General features: G+C 49.3%; 1 protein-coding gene across 1 annotated transcript in view; it reads right to left on the bottom strand.

The window, feature by feature from the left end:
* Positions 1-21440, bottom strand: part of LOC136586588 (macrophage mannose receptor 1-like) — a 244980-nt gene that overhangs the window by 169562 nt on the left and 53978 nt on the right. Inside the window, exon 6 of the mRNA XM_066584720.1 lies at positions 19294-19442. Within this exon, the coding sequence (XP_066440817.1) occupies positions 19294-19442 (149 nt within the window). The remainder of the gene's footprint in view (positions 1-19293; positions 19443-21440) is intronic.

The raw sequence follows: 21440 nt of genomic DNA, 5'->3' as shown, positions 1-21440 counted from the left end.
CAGCCATGTGTGCCAGGGTACCAGTACGCAACACATGGCTGTCTTCACTAGGAAGATCACTTTCAGGATCCTCCTCCTCCTCCTCCTCAGGCCATACACGCTGAAAGGATGACAGGCAATCAGCCGATGTACCGTCAGCAGCGGGCCAAGCTGTCTCTTCCCCCTCCTCCTCATCCTCCTCATGCTCCTCCTCCTCCTCCTGTACGCGCTGAGAAATAGACAGGAGGGTGCCCTGACTATCCAGCGGCATACTGTCTTCCACCGCCCCCGTTTCCGAGCGCAAAGCAGCTGCCTTTATGGTTTGCAGGGAATTTCTCAAGATGCATAGCAGAGGAATGGTGACGCTAATGATTGTAGCATCGCCGCTCACCACCTGGGTAGACTCCTCAAAATTACCAAGGACGTGGCAGATGTCTGCCAACCAGGCCCACTCTTCTGAAAGGAATTGAGGAGGCTGACTCCCACTGCGCCGCCCATGTTGGAGTTGGTATTCGACTATAGCTCTACGCTGTTCATAGAGCCTGGCCAACATGTGGAGCGTAGAGTTCCACCGTGTGGGCACGTCGCACAGCAGTCGGTGCACTGGCAGCTTAAAGTGATGTTGCAGGGTGCGCAGGGTGGCAGCGTCCGTGTGGGACTTGCGGAAATGTGCGCAGAGCCGTCGCGCCTTTACGAGCAGGTCTGACAAGCGTGGGTAGCTTTTCAGAAAGCGCTGAACCACCAAATTAAAGACGTGGGCCAGGCATGGCACGTGCGTGAGGCTGCCGAGCTGCAGAGCCGCCACCAGGTTACGGCCGTTGTCACACACGACCATGCCCGGTTGGAGGCTCAGCGGCGCAAGCCAGCGGTCGGTCTGCTGTGTCAGACCCTGCAGCAGTTCGTGGGCCGTGTGCCTCTTATCGCCTAAGCTGAGTAGTTTCAACACGGCCTGCTGACGCACGCCCACCGCTGTGCTGCCACACCGCGCGACACCGACTGCTGGCGACATGCTGCTGCTAACACATCTTGATTGCGAGACAGAGGAGGAGGAGGAGGGTGCTTTAGTGGAGGAAGCATACACCTCCGCAGATACCACCACCGAGCTGGGGCCCGCAATTCTGGGGGTGGGTAGGACGTGAGCGGTCCCAGGCTCTGACTCTGTCCCAGCCTCCACTAAATTCACCCAATGTGCCGTCAGGGAGATGTAGTGGCCCTGCCCGCCTGTGCTTGTCCACGTGTCCGTTGTTAAGTGGACCGTGGCAGTAACCGCGTTGGTGAGGGCGCGTACAATGTTGCGGGAGACGTGGTCGTGCAGGGCTGGAACGGCACATCTGGAAAAGTAGTGGCGACTGGGAACCGAGTAGCGCGGGGCCGCCGCCTCCATGATACTTTTGAAGGACTCAGTTTCCACAACCCTATACGGCAGCATCTCAAGGCTGATGAATTTTGCTATGCGGACGGTTAACATTTGAGCGTGCGGGTGCGTGGCGGCGTACTTGCGCTTGCGCTCCAACAGTTGCGCAAGCGACGGCTGGACGGTGCGCTGAACTACACTGCTGAATGGGGCCGAGGACAGCGGAGATGAGGGTGTGGGTGCAGACCATGAGGCGGTAGTGCCTGTGTCCTGAGAGGGGGGTTGCATCTCAGTGGCAGGTTGGGGACCAGGGGGGGAAAGAGGGGTGCAAACCGGAGGCGCTGAACGGCCTTCGTCCCACCTTGTGGGGTGCTTGGCCATCATATGTCTGCGCATGGTGGTGGTGGTGAGGCTGTTGGTGTTGGCTCCCCGGCTGAGCTTTGCGCGACAAAGGTTGCACACCACTGTTCGTCGGTCGTCAGGCGTCTCTGTGAAAAACTGCCAGACCTTAGAGCACCTCGGCCTCTGCAGGGTGGCATGGCGCGAGGGGGCGCTTTGGGAAACAGTTGGTGGATTATTTGGTCTGGCCCTGCCTCTACCCCTGGCCACCGCACTGCCTCTTGCAACCTGCCCTGCTGATGCCCTTGACTCCCCCTCTGAAGACCTGTCCTCCTGAGTAAGCGTTGCACACCAGGTGGGGTCAGTCACCTCATCGTCCTGCTGCTCTTCCTCCGAATCCTCTGTGCGCTGCTCCCTCGGACTTACTGCCCTTACTACTACCTCACTGCAAGACAACTGTGTCTGATCGTCATCGTCCTCCTCACCCACAGAAAGTTGTTGAGACAGTTGGCGGAAGTCCCCAGCCTCTTCCCCCGGACCCTGGGAACTTTCGAATGGTTGGGCATCAGTGACGATAAACTCCTCTGGTGGGAGAGGAACCACTCCTGCCCAATCTAAGCAGGGGCCCGAGAACAGTTCCTGGGAGTGTTCCCGCTCCTGAGCAGGTGTCATTGTAGTGGAGTGAGGAGGCTGGGAGGAAGGAGGAGCAGCAGACAGAGGATTCGGATTTGCAGCAGTGGACGGCGCAGAACTGCGTGTTGACGATAGGTTGCTCGAAGCACTTTCTGCCATCCAGGACAGGACCTGCTCACACTGCTCATTTTCTAATAACCGTCTCCCGCGTAGACCCATTAATTGGGCGATGAATGTGGAGACGCCAGAAACGTGCCTCTCTCCTAATCGCGCAGCAGTCGGCTGCGACACACCTGGATCAGGAGCTCGGCCTGTGCCCACACCCTGACTTGGCCCTCCGCGTCCTCGGCCGCGTCCACGTCCTCTAGGCCTACCCCTACCCCTCAGCATGCTGTATTACCAGTGATTTGATTTCACAGGCAGGAAATAAATTGGCGCAAGACTGCAGGCCAAATATAATTTTTTCCCTTTTTTGAAAACGAAAGGCCCCACTGCCTCTAGTGAATGAATAATCTAAGTTTAATAACTGTGCTGTGTCCCTGCTAATGTGTCACAGAACGTGAGGGTAGCAGAGTTATTAACTGTGGCAGAGCAGGTATTTTTTTCCCAATTAAGGAAAGCAAATGGCGAAGCCAGCAGTAAACCGTAGCTGGGTGCGTCTGATTTTTAAACGTTGCACACGCAGCCGACACGTGTCCACCGCCCTTAGGACGGACAGAGGCAGGACAAATAGAATTATTTTCAGTTTTTTTCCACCAAAAGGCAGCACTGCATATATTCAATGAACATGAGAAGTTTAATAACTGTGCTGTGGCCCTGCTAATGTGGCACAGAACTTGAGGGTAGCAGAGTTATTAACTCTGGCAGAGCAGGTATTTTTTTTCCCAATTAAGGAAAGCAAATGGCGAAGCCAGCAGTAAACCGTAGCTGGGTGCGTCTGATTTTTAAAGGTTGCACACGCAGCCGACACGTGTCCACCACCCTTAGGACGGACAGAGGCAGGACAAATAGAATTATTTTCAGTTTTTTTCCACCAAAAGGCAGCACTGCGTATATTCAATGAACATGAGAAGTTTAATAACTGTGCTGTGGCCCTGCTAATGTGGCACAGAACTTGAGGGTAGCAGAGTTATTAACTCTGGCAGAGCAGGTATTTTTTTTCCCAATTAAGGAAAGCAAATGGCGAAGCCAGCAGTAAACCGTAGCTGGGTGCGTCTGATTTTTAAACGTTGCACACGCAGCCGACACGTGTCCACCGCCCTTAGGACAGACAGAGGCAGGACAAATAGAATTATTTTCAGTTTTTTTCCACCAAAAGGCAGCACTGCGTATATTCAATGAATAATAACTGTGTTGTGGCCCTGCCTACACAATTCTTTCCCTGCAGTATCAATGGAGGGTGCAATGCTCTGCAGAGGCGATTTTGAGAAGAAAAAAAATATGCAGCACAGCTAACAGCAGCCAGCACAGTACTGCACACGGTTAAATATGGCCCTAGAAAGGACCGTTGAGGTTCTTGAAGGCTACACTCACTCCTAACACTCTCCCTGCCTATGCAACACTTCTGTCCCTAATGCCGGGTGCAACGCTCTGCAGAGGCGATTTTGAGAAAAAAAATAATTGCCACTGCTAACAGCAGCCAACACACAGCTATCAGTGGCCCTAATAAGGACCTTTGGGGGTCTTGAAGCCTACACTAACTACCAATTCTTTCCCTACAGCAGCTCCGGTACAAACAGCACTGTCCCTCATCTAACTCACACGGCATCTGAGGCAAGCCGCGGGAGGGGCCGACTTTTATATTCGGCGGACACCTGATCACCCCAGCCACTCACAGCAGGGGGGTGGTATAGGGCTGGAACAACACAGGGGGAAGTTGTAATGCCTTCCCTGTCTTTCAATTGGCCAGAAAAGCGCGCTAACGTCTCAGGGAAGGAAGTGAATGTAACCCGAACACCGCGTGGTGTTCGTTACGAATAACAAACATCCCGAACACCCTAATATTCGCACGAATATCAAGCTCGGACGAACACGTTCGCTCATCTCTAGTAAACATTAGTGTGAGAAACATGAGCGTAAACATGAGTGGTGTCCCTAGCCTACCATCCGGGCTACGGACACCAGCTTTGTTATTTTATCTTGTATCCATCCTTCTCTTCTGTCAATTTTGACACTCTGGGAAAAGAAACTCGGGCGGGTATCGTTAGACAAGCTCCTACATGTAATGAGCTAGGAATCACTAGTTCACTTATGTGATTGTTGGAGGAGAGGCAGACTTTAATCGGGGGTATACTACGGAGGAGCAGGGGACTTGTACTTATCTCTTTTTTGGAGATACGTGTCCTGAATAGGCACAAGTACAAATACCCCTGAGACATCGGCACAGCGTTCCATTATGCACATTGCATGGGACGAGCCGGCTGTCTAATCTCTAGACGGAGACTGATTACTCAGTACCACTCTACTCATCTCACAGGATATCATTGTATCCCTATATCTTATCCCTGTGAGTGTTAGAGGACTGAGCATATCCGTATAAGTTCCCGTCTCAAAACCCCATGATAGATATCTACACTTAATGTCACTCTGTGTCATTGGGACACGTTACTTCTGGCAATTCTCACACTCATGTTTACGCTAATGTGAGAAATCTGGGGATTGAGAATCTCACTCTAGGTGATATCTGACCCTTGATAAATCTGCTGAGATAACTGGTCCTCCAAAGATTAGGACACTCGTTTCTTTACCAATCGGTCCATTGAGACCCCATAATACCGTCTATATTGTTCAATCCCAATTCATAATGCTCCTGATGATCCACGCAAATTAAAGTGGTGAAACGCGTCGAGCAGCAAATCAACGAGATATAGCATATAAAAAGGGAATTTGAATCTTTTGGGTTGAGTATCCCTAAAACGACCCTTACCAATTGAGGGGAGGTTTATATTTTTTTTTTGGGAGGCTTTCTCATGGAGGTTTTCATGACACATCTTTAGAAACCTTGTGAGATGCCCCTTATGGCAAAGACCAATCCCGACTCTTTATTTATAGGAATCGGTTGTGTACTTCCAATCCTCCTCAGTAAGAAATGTGAAGAAACGTGTATATGAGTCACTAAAATTGAATCTACTTATGGTGTGTGGGATATATAATATCAAGAAATAGCAACCGGGAATAATCAAATCCTATATTTCCGGAGTGCTAACACACAATCAAGTTCCTGCTTCATGCCCAACCGGCAATAAGCAGGACAAGAAACCTTGTGGTCGTTGGTGACCAGACATTATACAACACCCACACACACAATTGTGTGATTGGACACTTACCTTTAGTGACAGTGTGGTTGGATGGTTCACACCACGCCCTTTACATATCCTTTTTTTGTTTTGTTTTATGTGTTGTGCCCCTACGTGTGTATTTTAAAATTTTCTAAATAAAAATTGAATCTTTTATTCTAAGTCACCACTGTGAAAGGGCAACTTCTAGTTAAATTTGGAGACTTCTACTCTGCCTCCTCTGTGAAACATCATCAGTCATTCTCGCTTCAAGCTCACCCACTTTACCGATCAGACTTCTTGCATTCATTTTGGCCAGACAGTGGCCTTTGTCAACAGCCGTTCAGCATTTACCTGGTAGATGTATGTGTTTTAATCAATAAAGTTATTATTTTTAATGGTTGAAGCCCTCCTCCATACTTACGGTTCCTCCTTCTTACACTAACTCCAGAGCCACTAAAGTCAGAAAAGTGCAGTTACCAGCAGCATTACTCCATTCCAAACCTTGTGGCAGGACTTAGATCATGCACCAGCCATCCAGGAAGCTGAACACCTTCCAAATATAGGATCCAATAATGTGTAATGGCGGCTGCCGTCTTTACACATTATTAATAGAGATGAGCGAACACGTTCGGCTCCGCCCCTTTTTCGCCCGAACACCGAACTTTGCGAACACTTCAGTGTTCGGGCGAAAAAGTTCGGGGGCCGCCGTGGCAGCGCGGGGGGGGTGCGGCGGGGAGTGGGGGGGAGAGGGAGAGAGAGAGGGCTCCCCCCTGTTCCCCGCTACTGCCGCCCGCGCCGCCGCGCATCTCCCCGCCCCCCGGCGGCACCCGGACACTTACGCGCGAACACTGCAGTGTTCGGCAAAGCCGGTGTCCGGGTGCGGATGTGTCCGTAACGGACACGTTCGCTCATCCCTAATTATTAACTCCCTAAGATCCTGCTGCCTTTCTAGTGTGGCTTTAGGTGCAGGTAGTATTTCCGAGAAAACTACCCTGGAGGTCCTCGCCCTAAGCTTGGATCCTAGGTCCCTGGAATCATTTTTGTGGGCCCTCCATTGACCTCTAATTTGTTCATTGGTGCCAACGTGCACCATGACCGCTGGATCCTCACTAGAGATGAGCGAACACCAAAATGTTCGGGTGTTCGTTATTCGGAACGAACTTCCCGCGATGCTCGAGGGTTCGTTTCGAACAACGAACCCCATTGAAGTCAATGGGCGACCAGAGCATTTTTGTATTTCGCCGATGCTCGCTAAGGTTTTCATGTGTGAAAATCTGGGCAATTCAAGAAAGTGATGGGAATGACACAGTGACGGATAGGGCAGGCGAGGGGCTACATGGTGGGCTGCATCTCAAGTTCACAGGTCCCACTATTAAGCCACAATAGCGGCAAGAGTGCCCCCCCCCCCACACTGTCAGCATAAAGATCGTTCTCCTCTGCCACAGCTGTAACAGCTGTAGCAGAGAAGAACGATGTTTGCCCATTGAATTCAATGGAGCGGCAATACAGCAGGTTCCACTGAATGCAATGGGCTGCCCGCGATCGCAGGATGAATGGTCGGAAAGGGGTTAAATATATAACCCCTTTCCTGCAATTCATCCAGAAATGTGTTACACTAAAAATATATACCGGCGTATAAGGCGACCGGGCGTATAAGACGACCCCCCAACTGTCACCTTATACGCCGGCAATACAGTGGAGCAAAGAATAAAAAGCATTACTTACGTTTTTAGATGATCTGCGGCGCTCCTGCAGGCTGTCACTCCCTCCTAATCCACGGCAGACAAGCTTTCTCTATGAAAGGCTTTAAATCCCTGCCTCCAGAAGCACACGTGCCTTCAGCCAATCACAGCCAATGACAATGATGTCATTGAATGGCTGTGATTGGCTGTGTTTCTGGAGGCGGGGATTTCAAGCCTTTCGTGGAGAAAGGAATACTTTGCCGTGGATTAGGAGGGAGCGACAGCCTGCAGGAGCGCCGCAGATCATCTAAAAACGTAAGTAATGATTTTTATTCTTTGCTCCACTGTATTGCCGGCGTATAAGGTGACAGTTGGGGGGTCGTCTTATACGCCCGGTCGCCTTATACGCCGGTATATATTTTTAGTGTAACACATTTCTGGATGAATTGCAGGAAAGGGGTTATATATTTAACCCCTTTCCGACCATTCATCCTGCGATCGCCGGCAGCCCATTGCATTCAGTGGAACATGCTGTATTGCCGCTCCATTGAATTCAATGGGCAAACATCGTTCTTCTCTGCTACAGCTGTTACAGCTGTGGCAGAGAAGAATGATTTGTCTTCTATATGTTCTCAATGGGGTCAGCGCTGCTGCCGCTGGCCCCATTGAGCGCATATAGAATGCATCCATAGCGAACCGCGGGAGGGGCAGACTTTTATATCGGGCGGACACCTTATCTCCCCAGCCACTCACAGCAGGGGGGTGGTATAGGGCTTAAACGTTGCAGGGGGAAGTTGTAATGCCTTCCCTGTCTTTATATTGGCCAAAAAAAAGCGCTAACGTCTCAGGGAAGAAAGTTAAAGTAACCCGGACACCGCATGGTGTTCGTTACGGATAACGAACATACCGAACACCCTAATATTCGCACGAATATCAAGCTCGGAAGAACACGTTCGCTCATCTCTAATCCTCACCAGCCCGTCCCAGTAATCTGTCAATCCGATCCGCAATGTGTCGAAATCGAGCACCAGGAAAACAACACACCGTTCGACGATCCATGTGATTATGGCAGATCACCCTGTCTGTCCCCCTTATAATAGAGTCCCCCACAACTAGGACCTGTCTAGTCTGTCCTGCGCTCCCTGTCCCCATCTCACTAGAGCAGTAATCCGTATAGATGTAACCAGGCCAGCACTCAGGAGTTGTTTCTTTTAAATAAGAGTCATCTTTATTCCTCAATACAATGACAGCGACGTTTCGATCCTCAGATCTTTGTCAAGCATCTCACTAGAGCAGTCATCTCCCTGGGGTTCAGAGAGCATGTCGTGGTGCAGCGGTGCTGGCTCTGTAATGGCATCCCCCTCATCTGCCAACTTTGCAAACTTGTTGGGTTGTGCTAGTTCAGGAATAGCCTCCCTGCTTCTCTTCCCTCTACCCCTTCTAACTGTTACCCAGCTAGCTGCCTGCTCCCCCTGTTCTTCCATGCTACCATCTACGCCCATCTACCTCAGCAAGTGCCTGCTCAGTGAGCACCAAACTCCTTTCCATGATGCCAATGGCTCTCAGTGTTGCCAGTTGCTTATGTAGATTCAGGATTTGGGCTTCCAAATGTGCGATGTGCACGCATCTTGTGCAACAGTATGCACCCTCGATCGGCTGATCAAGAAATGGATACATTGCACAAGTAGCACACTGGATGACATTGCCAGGCATGGAGCTCATCCTAATGGGGATCTACAATTTACGTGTGGAAGTAGTAAAGATTAACTAGATCACACTGCAAGCACGCCTCCGCTCCATGGCCGACCGTTCACACGCCTCCGCTCCGTGGCCGACGGTTCACACGCCTCCGCTCCGTGGCCGACCGTTCACACGCCTCCGCTCCGTGGCCGACCGTTCACACGCCTCCGCTCCGTGGCCGACCGTTCAAACGCCTCCGCTCCGTGGCCGACCGTTCACACGCCTCCCCTCCGTGGCCGACCGTTCACACGCCTCCCCTCCGTGGCCGACCGTTCACACGCCTCCGTTCCGTGGCCGACCGCTCACACGCCTCCGCTCCGTGGCTGACCGCTCACACGCCTCCGCCCGTGCACAACTGCTCACACACCTTCACTCATACGCGACTGCTCACACACCTTCGCTCGTACGCAACTGCTCACACTTTAAAGAAAAAAAAAAAAAACACACACACTTACTAATTGCTCTCGTTCAATCACCCAATTACACTTCACTTATACCCGCCACAGGGACATTTACAGTGTTTTTTTTACACTTACACACTCACACTCCTACACCTCTTCACTTAGTCACATTCAGACACACCAAGACACACACTAAGGGCGGCTTCAGACGACCGTATATCGGCCAAGTATTCACGCCGGCCGATATACGGCGTCTCTCTGAAGGGTGAGGAGGCTGGAAGAGCCGGGAGCAATGCTCTGAGCTCCCGCCTCCTCTCTGCCTCCTCTCCACCCCCTCCCCGCCCCTCTGTGCTATTTGCAATGAGGAGGTGGGGCTAAATTCTGGGAATTAGCTCCGCCCCCATCCCACCTCCCCTCATTGCAAATAGTGCAGAGGGACAGAGAGGGGGTGGAGAGTTGGCAGTGAGGGGGGCGGGAGCTCAGAGCACTGCTCCTGGCTCTTCCAGCCTCCTCCCCCTGAAGAGAGGGACGCCGTATATCGGCCGGCGTGAATACGCGGCCGATATACGGTCGTCTGAATTAGCCCTTAGACCCACCCACCAAGACACACCCACCATCTCATTTGGCCAAGAAAAAAGCAAGTATTGACAATTTTTCCTCTTTGACAAGAGGTGCATGTGTGGAGGCTAAATTGTGGGACAACTGCTTACGAAAAATACCCCCTATCGGAATTGCACTGGACTATCTAATAAATATTTACAATGTGTGGGACAGCATAAATAGTAACATGTTAGAAAATTGGGCCAGAGCATAGGATGTCCTTCTCTTTAGACAACAATTGTTGGGTGTCCTAGATCACACGCAAGTAGCCATGCCACCTTTGTGTTATTGTGTGATGGTCTGTCATTAATGGTAAGCTCTGGGGGCGGAGCCTGACCGCTGAGCATGATGGTAGCCTAGGCAGAGAGCTCCGTCAGAGCGGCACCTATCCCGGGCCCTTACAGCGGCTATTTGAAGCAAAATGCAACGGAAAAGCAGAGACCGAGGAGGAGAACAGCTGGGGACGCCGAAACAGCTGAAAAAAAAATCAGACGGAGATGCCGAAATTCTTCAAAGAGCGCGGCTCCCGCTCTCCCTATGCTGCAGCCAAGATGGCGCCGGCACATGAGACCATCCCTGCACACAGTAAGAGGGGGGAGGAGGAGGGATCCTCAGACGGAGAGGAGAGAGAGAGACTATCTCTAAAGGATTTATGAGGGAACTAATCAAGTCAGCACTTAACCCCATCATAGCTGATCTGGCTGAAATAAAAGAAGACATAAGGGCGCCCACCCACTGGCGTTTGCGATTTTCGTGCGTGAAGAACGCAGCGTTTTTCGCGGCGTTTTTTGCCGCGTTTTCGCGGCTTTTCCTTTAATTTCCATTGACTTTCATGGGTGCATTAGGAGAAAAATAAGGACACATATGCAACTGACAGTTCCTATGTTAAAAAACGCAACGCAACAAAAAACGCCAGTGGACAGGAGTACATTCAATTCTAATTGCTCTTGAGAAAAAACGCAAAACGCAAAGAAAAAAAAATCGCCAGTGGGTGGGCGCCCTCAAAGTGTTGCAATGTCAGCAACACTAATGTAGAAATACTAGACTCCTATCAAAAGTTCAGACAACCAATCTAATATTCAAGCAGGCAGCCACAAATCGGCTTCAACAAATTTTTCTGCTCAAACAAATTCTTCAAAGAGCGCGGCTCCCGCTCTCCCTATGCTGCAGCCAAGGTGGCGCCGGCACATGAGACCATCCCTGCACACAGTAAGAGGGGGGAGGAGGAGGGATCCTGAGACGGAGAGGAGAGAGAGAGAGACTGAGACTATCTCTAAAGGATTTATGAGGGAACTAATAAAGTCAGCACTTAACCCCATCATAGCTGATCTGGCTGAAATAAAAGAAGACATAAAGCATATGGGGCGCAGGGTAGAAGACTTGGAAACTTCCTCTGCTTCCATTTTGCAGCACTCCCTTGCCATGGCACAGGTTCTGAGAGCCCAATATGACCACCTAAATCAGATCCTAACAATGCAGGAAGATTTAGAGAACCGCAACAGGCGGTCCAATATCCGCATAAAAGGACTTCCTGAAACATGGGCGATTGAAGCCCTGCCTAAAGTCGCGGGTGAAATCTTTACACTTCTGCTAGGCGCTGACAGATCGGCCTCGATCATTATAGAGCGCATCCATCGCGCCCTCAGGCCTCCCTCCTCCGTAACCACGGAAAGACCAAGAGATGTAATAAGTAAATTACTGTCATTCCAAGATGCCTTTGCTATTTTAAAGGCAGCAAGATCTCACAGTGACCTTGCTTATGGGGAAACCCCTCTCCAGATATTTCAAGACCTAGCCCCATCCACGCTAACCAAACGCCGTCTCCTGCGACCCCTTCTGGAGGCGTTAAAAGCTAAGGGGATAAGGTATGCGTGGCCTTTCCCGTTCGGCCTTGGCATTTACCTACAAGGGGCGTAGGCTGGTTATCCGTTTACCAGAAGATCTGAAAGACTGCTGGGAGCAACTAGTGATGGACCCTGTTGACGTTCCAAGCTGGCTCCCAATTTCGGACTTTCCTAAACCCCCCAAGCTGCCATCCCCGGAGACCTGGCACGTCGCCAACAACCCAAAGTCACCGAAAAATAAGAGAAAGAAAAATAAGGACACTGTATCAAACATGGACACTTGACTCAAAGACTGCCCATCACAACTCAGGCTAGGACACCTACCTGGGGTTTTAGGCTGGGGTCTGCCCTCCAAACCTTGAGAGGGAAGAGAGTAGCCCTCGGGCTATCCCTTAACGCCTATTACAGGCCTCAACCACCCCCACCGTTACAAGGTGTCTTGCGCAAGTTCAAATGTTTGGATTACTTCCGCTTGTCTTTAACCATGATCCTCCTACAATGGTTTCGTATATTTTAATCTGTTGATCTATTCAGCTAAGGCTCCGTTTGGTGCCTGTCAGACCAGGCTGTGTACACAGTTAACTGTCTCTGCCTTACAGTTCTGTGAACCCACCTCCGGTCGTTTCTCTGGGCTGACCTCGTTAGGGGCCTGCCCTCGAACGAACAAAGGTTGATTGTTGACTCACCTTTTGCAGTCAAGAAGTGTTCTTTGTTTACCCCGGACCTCTTGTGTCTCTCCTCCCCTCTTTCCCATTCCTCTCTATCCCTTCTACCTACCAAGCAACACCAAAAGGTCTCGCTCGTGGGAGATACCGAGACTTCTGCCTTTTTGTGACTCGATTTGCTCACCTCTTGCTTTCTTTTGCAGCACTCCCAATAAGATTTAATCGCTCCTCTCGCCAAGAGGAATATGGCTGACTATTTAAGGATTACTTCACACAACGTAAGAGGCCTGAACTCGCCTTCTAAGAGGCATCATGTTGCCCTACTACTAAAAAGGTATGGCTCAAAAATCGTCTTCCTGCAGGAGATGCACTTCAGGGGTAACTGATGTCTTTCTCTCCCAGGAGGTCAGTATCCGCAGGGATTTCATAGCGCCCACCCAACGTCATCTTCTAAAGGCGTCTCGATCTTGATACACAAATCTATCATGTTCTCATGTGAAGCTCAATACAATGATGATGAAGGCAGGGTCCTATTTGTTAGGGGCTCCCTAAATAAGATCAAACTAACCTTAGCGAATCTCTACGTCCCAAACACCTGCCAGGTGGCGTGGCTGATTAAGCAGCTCGAAGTCCTTAAGAACTTTGCAATAAGCCCGATTATCCTGAGCGGGGACCTTAACGTTACGCTCTGCCCTCTAATAGATTAGTTGGTGGGCAAGTCCCAGATATCGCAGCCCAAATTGAGAAGACTAGCTCGTAGCTTGGAGGACTTGGGAGTCGTGGATGCATGGCGGTGTCTCTCCCCCTCAGTAAAAGACTATACATATTTCTCTACGGTCCATTCGTCATATCAACGATTGGACTATATCTTTATATACTCGGCCCTCCTCACCTCAGTAACCAAGGCCACTATTGATGCAATTACCATCTCGGACCATGCCCCGGTCCACGTAGACCTGACCCCTTCCGGGCCACGGCTAAGGAGTGGAGATGGAGACTTAATCCCTCTCTTCTAGACTCAGAAAATGACATAACGAAATTAAATGCTCCTCTAGAGGAGTTCTTCTCCCTCAACAAAGGGAAAGGTCAGTCAATGCCGATGGTCTGGGAAACCCACAAGGCATACATAAGGGCACTTTTGATTGCCATGGGTACTAAAGCCAAAAGAAAACAAAAAGAAATTGATGACAAACTCCATCAAATCGCAAGACTTGAACAGGCGACGAAATCCTCCCAAAACAAAGCGACCCTAGATCAGCTAATATCCCTTAGGAAAGATCTCAAATTCTGCCTCGACACGAAATACAATAAAAAATGACTGTACCTTAAGCAAATCAATTACGCTTAGGGTAACAAGGGCAGTAAATTAATGTCCGCCCTCATCAAAAAGCTAAAGCCAGGAACTTTATTAAATCTATTAAGACACCATCTGGTTCTATCGTAACCTCGACCCAGGATATTGGGGGAGAATTCCAAACATTCTACTCCCACCTATACAACTTAAGAGACACTACACTACTAGAGGATAAACTAGATACCAGAAGCAAGATAGATTCCTTTCTAGACGGAGTATAACTTCCTAAGATCGATGACAAAGACGCTATAAGATTGCTGGCCCCCACGGACGATCGGGAAGTCGAGCTACTCCTGTCCTCTGCCCCGTCGGGGAAAAGTCCTGGCCCCGATGGCTTCCCCTCAATTTATTACAAAACGTTTAAACAAACTTTAATCCCCCATCTCACAGACCTGTTTAATTCTCTGCTCCAGGGCACCCCAATCCCGAAACAAGCTCAAGAAGCCCACATAACGCTAATACAAAAAGAGAATAAGGATCCAGAGTTGTGTGGGAGCTATCGTCCCATCTCGTTGATAAACCTGGACATGAAACTTTGGGTGAAACTCCTAGCCAAAAGGTTGGAGGAGTTGATCCCCAACCTGATTAACCCGGAACAAAGGGGCTTTGTCAAGGGGAGAGAGGGTAAGGACAGCTGCCATAGATTGCTACATGCAGCGAGGTATGCCCAAGTTCACAAGATACCCCTAGCTTTAGTAAGCACTGACGCTGAAAAAGCTTTCGATAGGGTTGATTGGCACTATATGGAACGGGTGCTCCTGCGCTTTGGTTTTCCTGCACGTTTTGTGGCTGCTGTCTTTGCCCTCTACGATGAGCCTTTTGCTAGACTTAGAATCAACGAGTCCCTGTCCCCTCCCTTTAACATTAAAAACGGGACCCGCAGGGGTACCCCCTGTCACCCTCACTGTTTATTATGGTCCTAGAACCCTTCTTACAAAAGGTTAGGCTAGACAAGGAGATTCAAGGCCTAAAAATTAAAAAGGATACACTTTCATCGGTAGCCTTCGCTGATGATACTGTATTTTTGATAACTAACCCAGAGGTAGGCTTGCCCAGGCTTATCAACCTTATAGAGGAGTTCGGAGCCATATCCAATTTTAAAACGAACTATACAAAGTCAACAGTATTGAATATTTCGATCCCCCTGGCTCTCAGCAGTAAAATAAAGACATTGACATCCCTTGCCTGGTCGGAGTCTCACATCGATTTCTTGGGCATCAAATTCACAAAGAGGGCAGAAGACCTGTACGCCACCAACTTTCTCCCTCTGATAAATAAAGTTAAAAAACCTCCTGAGGGCATACAACCTCCCGTGCATATCTTGGCTGGGGAGGAAAAACGTATTGAAATCCTATGTGATTCCAATCATATTGTACCAAATTCGCCTCCTACCAATCTATCTCCCAGCTAGCTTCTTTAAAGCCATTCGTGTAGCCTTTTCAGCATACATCTGGAGAGGCAGAAAACCAAGACTGGTACATTGCCTGACGGTGAGGAGGAGCACTGAGGGGGGTGTGGGCATGCCATGTGTCCTCGACTTTTACCTTTCCTCCCAGATGAGCTATTGGATGGAGCTGACGTACCCGGCTATAGACCGAACAGTATTCTCATTAGCAGAGGGCACCTATGGCCCTTCTCTCAGGGCTGACCTCTGGTCAAGGGCCCCTTCGAGACATGGCTCGAACTCGGGAAAACATTGGCGACACCTCCTTCGCCCTGCTCCCCACTGAGTACGATTCATAAAATTCTGGAGTTACCGGTAGACCCATGTACCGCCAGTATTTCGTGATAAGACGATGGGGGACCTCCAGGCGGTTGCCCATAAGCCAACCGCTGACATCCTTCAGCTGCTGCAACCCAGCCACCCTCTCTCCCCCCTTCAAATCATGCACGTCACAAAGACGTTCAAAACATTCAGAGTTCATTTCAAATCTACTAGACCACTAACATCCTTTAAGACGGCCCTGGTGGGGAGCAACCATAGGGTAAGGAGGATTGGTTCGCTACGCAGGCACTTTATCTTTCCCCCGACGCTGTCGAGGCCGGCGTTCCTGACCTCCTGGGAGAGAGAACTACACATCTCACTTTCTGCTGAGGACACCACGTTCATCCTAAATACAGCCTTTGGCCTATCCTCCTGTGTCACTTTGCAGGAATCTCATTATAAATTGCTAGCGAGGTGGTACAGAACTCCCCAATGGCTGGCGGATCACAAGTTAGCAGCGCATGGGAGGTGTTGGAGATGCGACGCTGGCATTGGGTCTTATCTCCACCTCTGGTGGGAGTGCCCTCCAGTCTACGCCTTCTGGCAGGAGGTCGAGGGAGCCCTGAAAAAGCTAGCCCCGAGGCTTAAAGGGGTTGTCCCGTGAAAGCAAGTGGGGTTATATACTTCTGTATGGCCATATTAATGCACTTTGTAATATACATTGTGCATTAAATATGTGCCATACATAAGTTATATATTCACCTTCCCTGCGCTGGCGTCCCCGTCGCCATGGTGCAGTCTAATTTCAGGGTCTAATCTCCCGATTAGACGCGCTTGCGCAGAAGGGTCTTCTCTCTTCTGCTCGGTCCGGGCACGAGCAGCGTTCTGGCTCCGCCCCCTTCTACGTGTCATCGCGTAGCTCCGCCCCATCACGTGTGCTGATTCCAGCCAATCAGGAGGCTGGAATCAGTAATGGACCGCACAGAGCCCACGGTGCACCATGGGAGAAGACCCACGGTGCATCGTGGGTGAAGATCCCGGCGGCCATCTTGGAGAAGGAAGAAGTCGCAGAGCGGGGATTCGGGTAAGTAAAATTTTTTTTTTTGTTTCAACAAGTCCCTTCGGTTTGTCCCGCGCTGAACGGGGGGTCTATGAAAAAAAAAAAAACAGTTTCGGCGCGGGACAACCCCTTTAAACTTACCCCTGAGGTGGTCCTCCTATGGAAGCCATCAGACTGTTTTCAGCCCTCAAGGGACAGGTTGTTGGCCTTCTTATTGGACTCAGCTAAAGCACTTATACCTCTGTTATGGCAACAACGGGACCCCCCCCTCCCTGCTGATGTGGAGATATAGGGTTGATCTCCTTTCATTGCTAGAGGAGAGGGTCAGCTGGTCGAATGGCTCCCACGATAGATTCTTAAAGATTTGGAGCCCATGGAACTCCCTGAGACGCAAATTTAGAGGGAATTGCCCCCCGCTATAAACTCTCTTCCGGGGGCTACATGTATTGCGCACCCTGCGGAATCAGCGTCACTCATGGGAGCTTATCTGGACCTCAGACACGTTATCCTATACCTTTCTTCCGTTATTGCCTGGGTCGGGGAACAGGGAAATTCCAAGTTCCCTTCTCTGACCGGATAAGTAAGGAGCTGATTGTGAGTCACGGGAGGTCATACTCTCCCCGACCCACGGGGAAGAGACTTTCCTTATATCAATATACCCCTTTTTCCCCCAACCCTCCTTCCCCCCCCCCTAACTCATTCCCCTCCCTATTCCTGTCTGTTGTCCCCCCAACCTCAATTGTGAATATTACTTTTAGGTCTGTAAGTTATCCTTATACTGTGGATGACATAGATTCGACCTTGCCTCTTCTGTGCGTCTCTCGTCTTTGTGGTTTGTTTATCCCCTTTTACTTTGTCCATAGCTGTTATGGTATATTAGCAGAGATATTGGCCCCTAGGCCATGTATCAAGCCTATAGTTCTGTATACGATTAAAATATGGACATGTATTGAAAAACCAATAAAAACTTGATTAAAAAAAAATAAAATGCTAAGCTCTGATCACACTTTTCAAGAGAGCTGTCGATAATTGACAGAGGCAAAATGGTAAGCCTCAGGTAGTGTCATTGGCCGTGATGGCGAACCTATGACACGCGTGTCATTGCTGACACGCATGGCCATGTTCGCGGCCGCATACAGAAAATATGCGGCTGCATACGGAGAACCGGGATGTTTCATCCTCGGCTCCTACACGGCCAGGTGCTGGAGCCGAGGATAAAACATTGCGGTGGGACGGGTAGACGCTGTGCGCCGGAGGTCTGTAAGCCAAAACCACAGACCTCCGGCACAGAGCGTCTAGTAGTGTCGGGACTTCCGGTTGGGCCGCCGACCTCACTTCCGGCCGGCGGCATTTTTAGCTGCGGAGTGCGCAAGGGAAGGGATCTGGAGGCCATCTTAGCAGCCGCCAGCAGCAGCAGCCACCACCAGCAGCCATTACTGAGATAAGTGAGGGTAGGGCCTGTGCAGCAGCCATTTTAAAAAGCCCATTAGCGCCATTACAGAGAAGTGAGGGGAGCGCCTTTGCAGCACCAGCGCCATTACTGAGGCAGGTTAGTTAAAGAATTTCCCCTTCCCTCACTTATCTCAGTTCACGGCACCCCACACCAGTTAAAGTTTCATATTGGACCGTTAATTAATTTCAAGACCAACAGAAGAAACCGACTGACAGATGAACAAAGAAGTCACTAAGCAGGTAAGTTAAAATAATTAGTTTTTGGTTTATTCAATACAGTTATATGTTACATTTTTCTTATTTAAACTATTAATATCACAAATTTAGGGGTTTTTTTCGAAGTGACACGCCACCCGAGTTATGTTCGGTTTTTCAGCGAATTTTGACACACCAAGCCAAAAAGGTTGCCCATCACTGGTCTATGGGCATGGCTAACAGGATGGTTCTACTTGTCCACTCATACTATGAATGGGGATTAGTTACTGAAAACTACAGACTGTCTAGATGATCACATTTTTCACAGTAGGAAGGGGGGACTGGCTAATCAAACTAATGCAATTGCATTAGTTTGAGATTCCTCGCTACTGAACCAGAAAAAGACTTGTCACTGTTATGTGCTACACACACACAAACTCAATAATGTGCTGCAAGGGGATTGGAACAATAGGTTTGCTAAAAATCATGAAGTACTTGTAGCATTTGATGATGCAGAGAAACTTTGTTTGGTAAAGAGATGATAATTAGTTATATTGGAATCCACAATGCAAATCCGCTCGTTTGCAGGCGGCCTTAGAGGAACAAAGCAGTTCCGCCGATTACACAAATGCCGTGGGACATGTAATTCTTTGAGCAGCTCGAACACTTAAAATTAATTTGGAACAACAAGACTATACATATAGCGCTCAGTTTTGCTAACTTAGCACCTTATATGTACATGAACATTCACCGATAATCCAGCCGCGGGGAACGCAATGCACGCTTTCCATAGTGTTGCTATGGAAAGTGCAGCCCACCCCCTGTACACAAGCAGAGAATCATAGCATGCTGCGAATTGCCGCGGTTCTCCGCAGTTAGCCTGTCAGATAGGCTGACCACAGAGATAAGTCAGCCAACTCCTGCTCCTGGGCAACGGCTCCTGCTGCGGAGGTCCACCGCGGGAAACCGCAATGCCGTGGCCAGGCAGTCTAAGAGTGGAGAATGGACTTACCTGGCATGTCCGCGTTCCAGTGTGTGAACAGAACGTTTTGCCTGTTGGACCATTTAAAAGTGTTCTTCTCCTCCATATCCGAGAGCCCCATCCAGAAATACTTCTCTGGCCTGAGCCCAATCAGACTTGTCATATAAGCCTGTTCAAACCTGCAGAGAGAAACCAACATTGCAATATATGAGGTTTATGTTTAGTTTCAGATAAAAAGAACTAAACAGCTTTATAGTGTGAAATATATTAACCGATGCAAATGACTGATCGGAGAAAGAAGAGCAAGAAATTGTAGGGGCAGATCTCTTAAGATTCGATTGTCCTATACTGCTGTAAAGCAGATAGTTGAAGTAAAGTATGCCAAACATATTAAAACACTCATGCCTCTAAATACATTTTGCACAGTTAGGACTGCCTTAAATTGAAAAAAAGGAAATTCATTCTGGCTTTAGGCTTATGGGGGTTATTCAGGCTTTAAAAGGTGATGGCCTATTATCAGTACAGGCCACTACCTGATCAATGTGGGGCCACCACCCAGGATCCCCAATAGCACTCATGTGATGATTGCAGTCTCTTCAATGTTTGTATCGGAGGATAGTGGTGGTTCTGAGTACTGCAGTCTTGTCCTCCACCATCAATTGTCAAAAAGAAAGCATTACAAATCTTTAATCCACGCCACTATGTTATCCTCAGGCCAGTTTCACACGGCCAAGAATCTTGCACGAGATCTGAGCATTGCAAGACGTATAAATCCTGCGCAAATATGAACGCTATTCTTTTGAATGCAGTCGTATACATGAGCGATCTCCTATCGGTTTGTGTTTCTCGGAACACATCGACCATTGTTTTCAATAGGACGGCGTGCTATGTGACCGTGAGTGCGATGCGAGGTTTCCCATTGATAACAATGGCAAACACATGCCAATCCTGTAACGCGGCTGAAGCTGCACTGGAGGATCGCTGCTTTAAAATGAAGTGATGGGAGTCTTTTTTTGACAGAAAAAGTCTCAAAAATGGGCATAAAATCACATGCTGGCGAATGCGATATCGGGCCAATATCACGCTCCCCTGTAGGTAGCCTCAGGGTGTGCTCGTTACTCGAGCGAGCTACGCACGGTGCTCCAGTAAATTTCATCTCCCATCCCCTGCCATTTTCTAGCGACTAAACATGCAGGGAAGGCTTTACCACTTCCTGTTGTGACGTGCCAGCCCTCTGCACGTCTATAGCAGTGACTGGCTGGGCGGATCAGGTGACCGCCGAGTATTAAAGCTATGGTTACCCGTGGCTTACCTCAGATGCATGCTGCATGAGCTTAGGGAAAGAGCTGCTGCAATAGGGAAAGCATTAGTGTAAGGATTAGGTTGCGGTTAGGTAAGAACCCAACAGTCCTTTTTAGGATTACTACTCCTCTCATTGTGTGCATCAGCGTTTTGGCTGGCTGGGACCAGTAGTGCGCACAACTTTTATTTCAAGCATCCCGGCTGTATTTGCCCACTGTAACCGGTTTTATGCAGTGTACTGCCAGGGGTGTACATAGGAAGTAACGGAACTCCTATCATTTCTCTTTTTTAAGTTTTTTTGGGGCTCAAAGCATACGCTGTATACCTGTGTGTTGGTGCTGTGAATCTAACAACAGTATACACACTAGAAAAAGGTTTTGGCCCTGCTGAGAGCGTATGCTTTATATCAGTCTCTGGAGGTTGTGAATTTGTGCTACCTACCAACAGTATACACTGTTTTAAATTTTTCTGGGCCTGCTCAGAGCGTAATCTATATACCAGTGTCTGGGGGCTGTGATTCTCCTCTATCTAACAACAGTATACACTGTTTATTGTGTCTATTTTAGCCTATAAGCGTACACAAAATAACTAGCATTTTGCGTAGCATTTACTCCAAGTGCTTTATTCAACATGATCAAGACTAGTGGTAAGGGTCGAGGTTGAGGACATGGACATGGGCGTCCGAAGGAGGGGGTGCACAGAGGCCGAGGTCCTGGGCGGGGTGAACCAGTGCCTGCTGCTGAGGGATTAGGAGAGCGCCACGTATCTCGACTCCCCAGCTTCATGTCACATTTTGCAGGTCCGCGTGGTAGGCCATTATTAAAACATCAACAGTGCGATCAGGTGCTGGATAGCGGATAATGCATTCAGTACTT

The sequence above is a fragment of the Eleutherodactylus coqui genome, chromosome 12 (assembly GCF_035609145.1).
Source record: "Eleutherodactylus coqui strain aEleCoq1 chromosome 12, aEleCoq1.hap1, whole genome shotgun sequence".
Taxonomy (NCBI): domain Eukaryota; kingdom Metazoa; phylum Chordata; class Amphibia; order Anura; family Eleutherodactylidae; genus Eleutherodactylus; species Eleutherodactylus coqui.
This window is presented reverse-complemented; position numbering and strand designations above follow the sequence as displayed.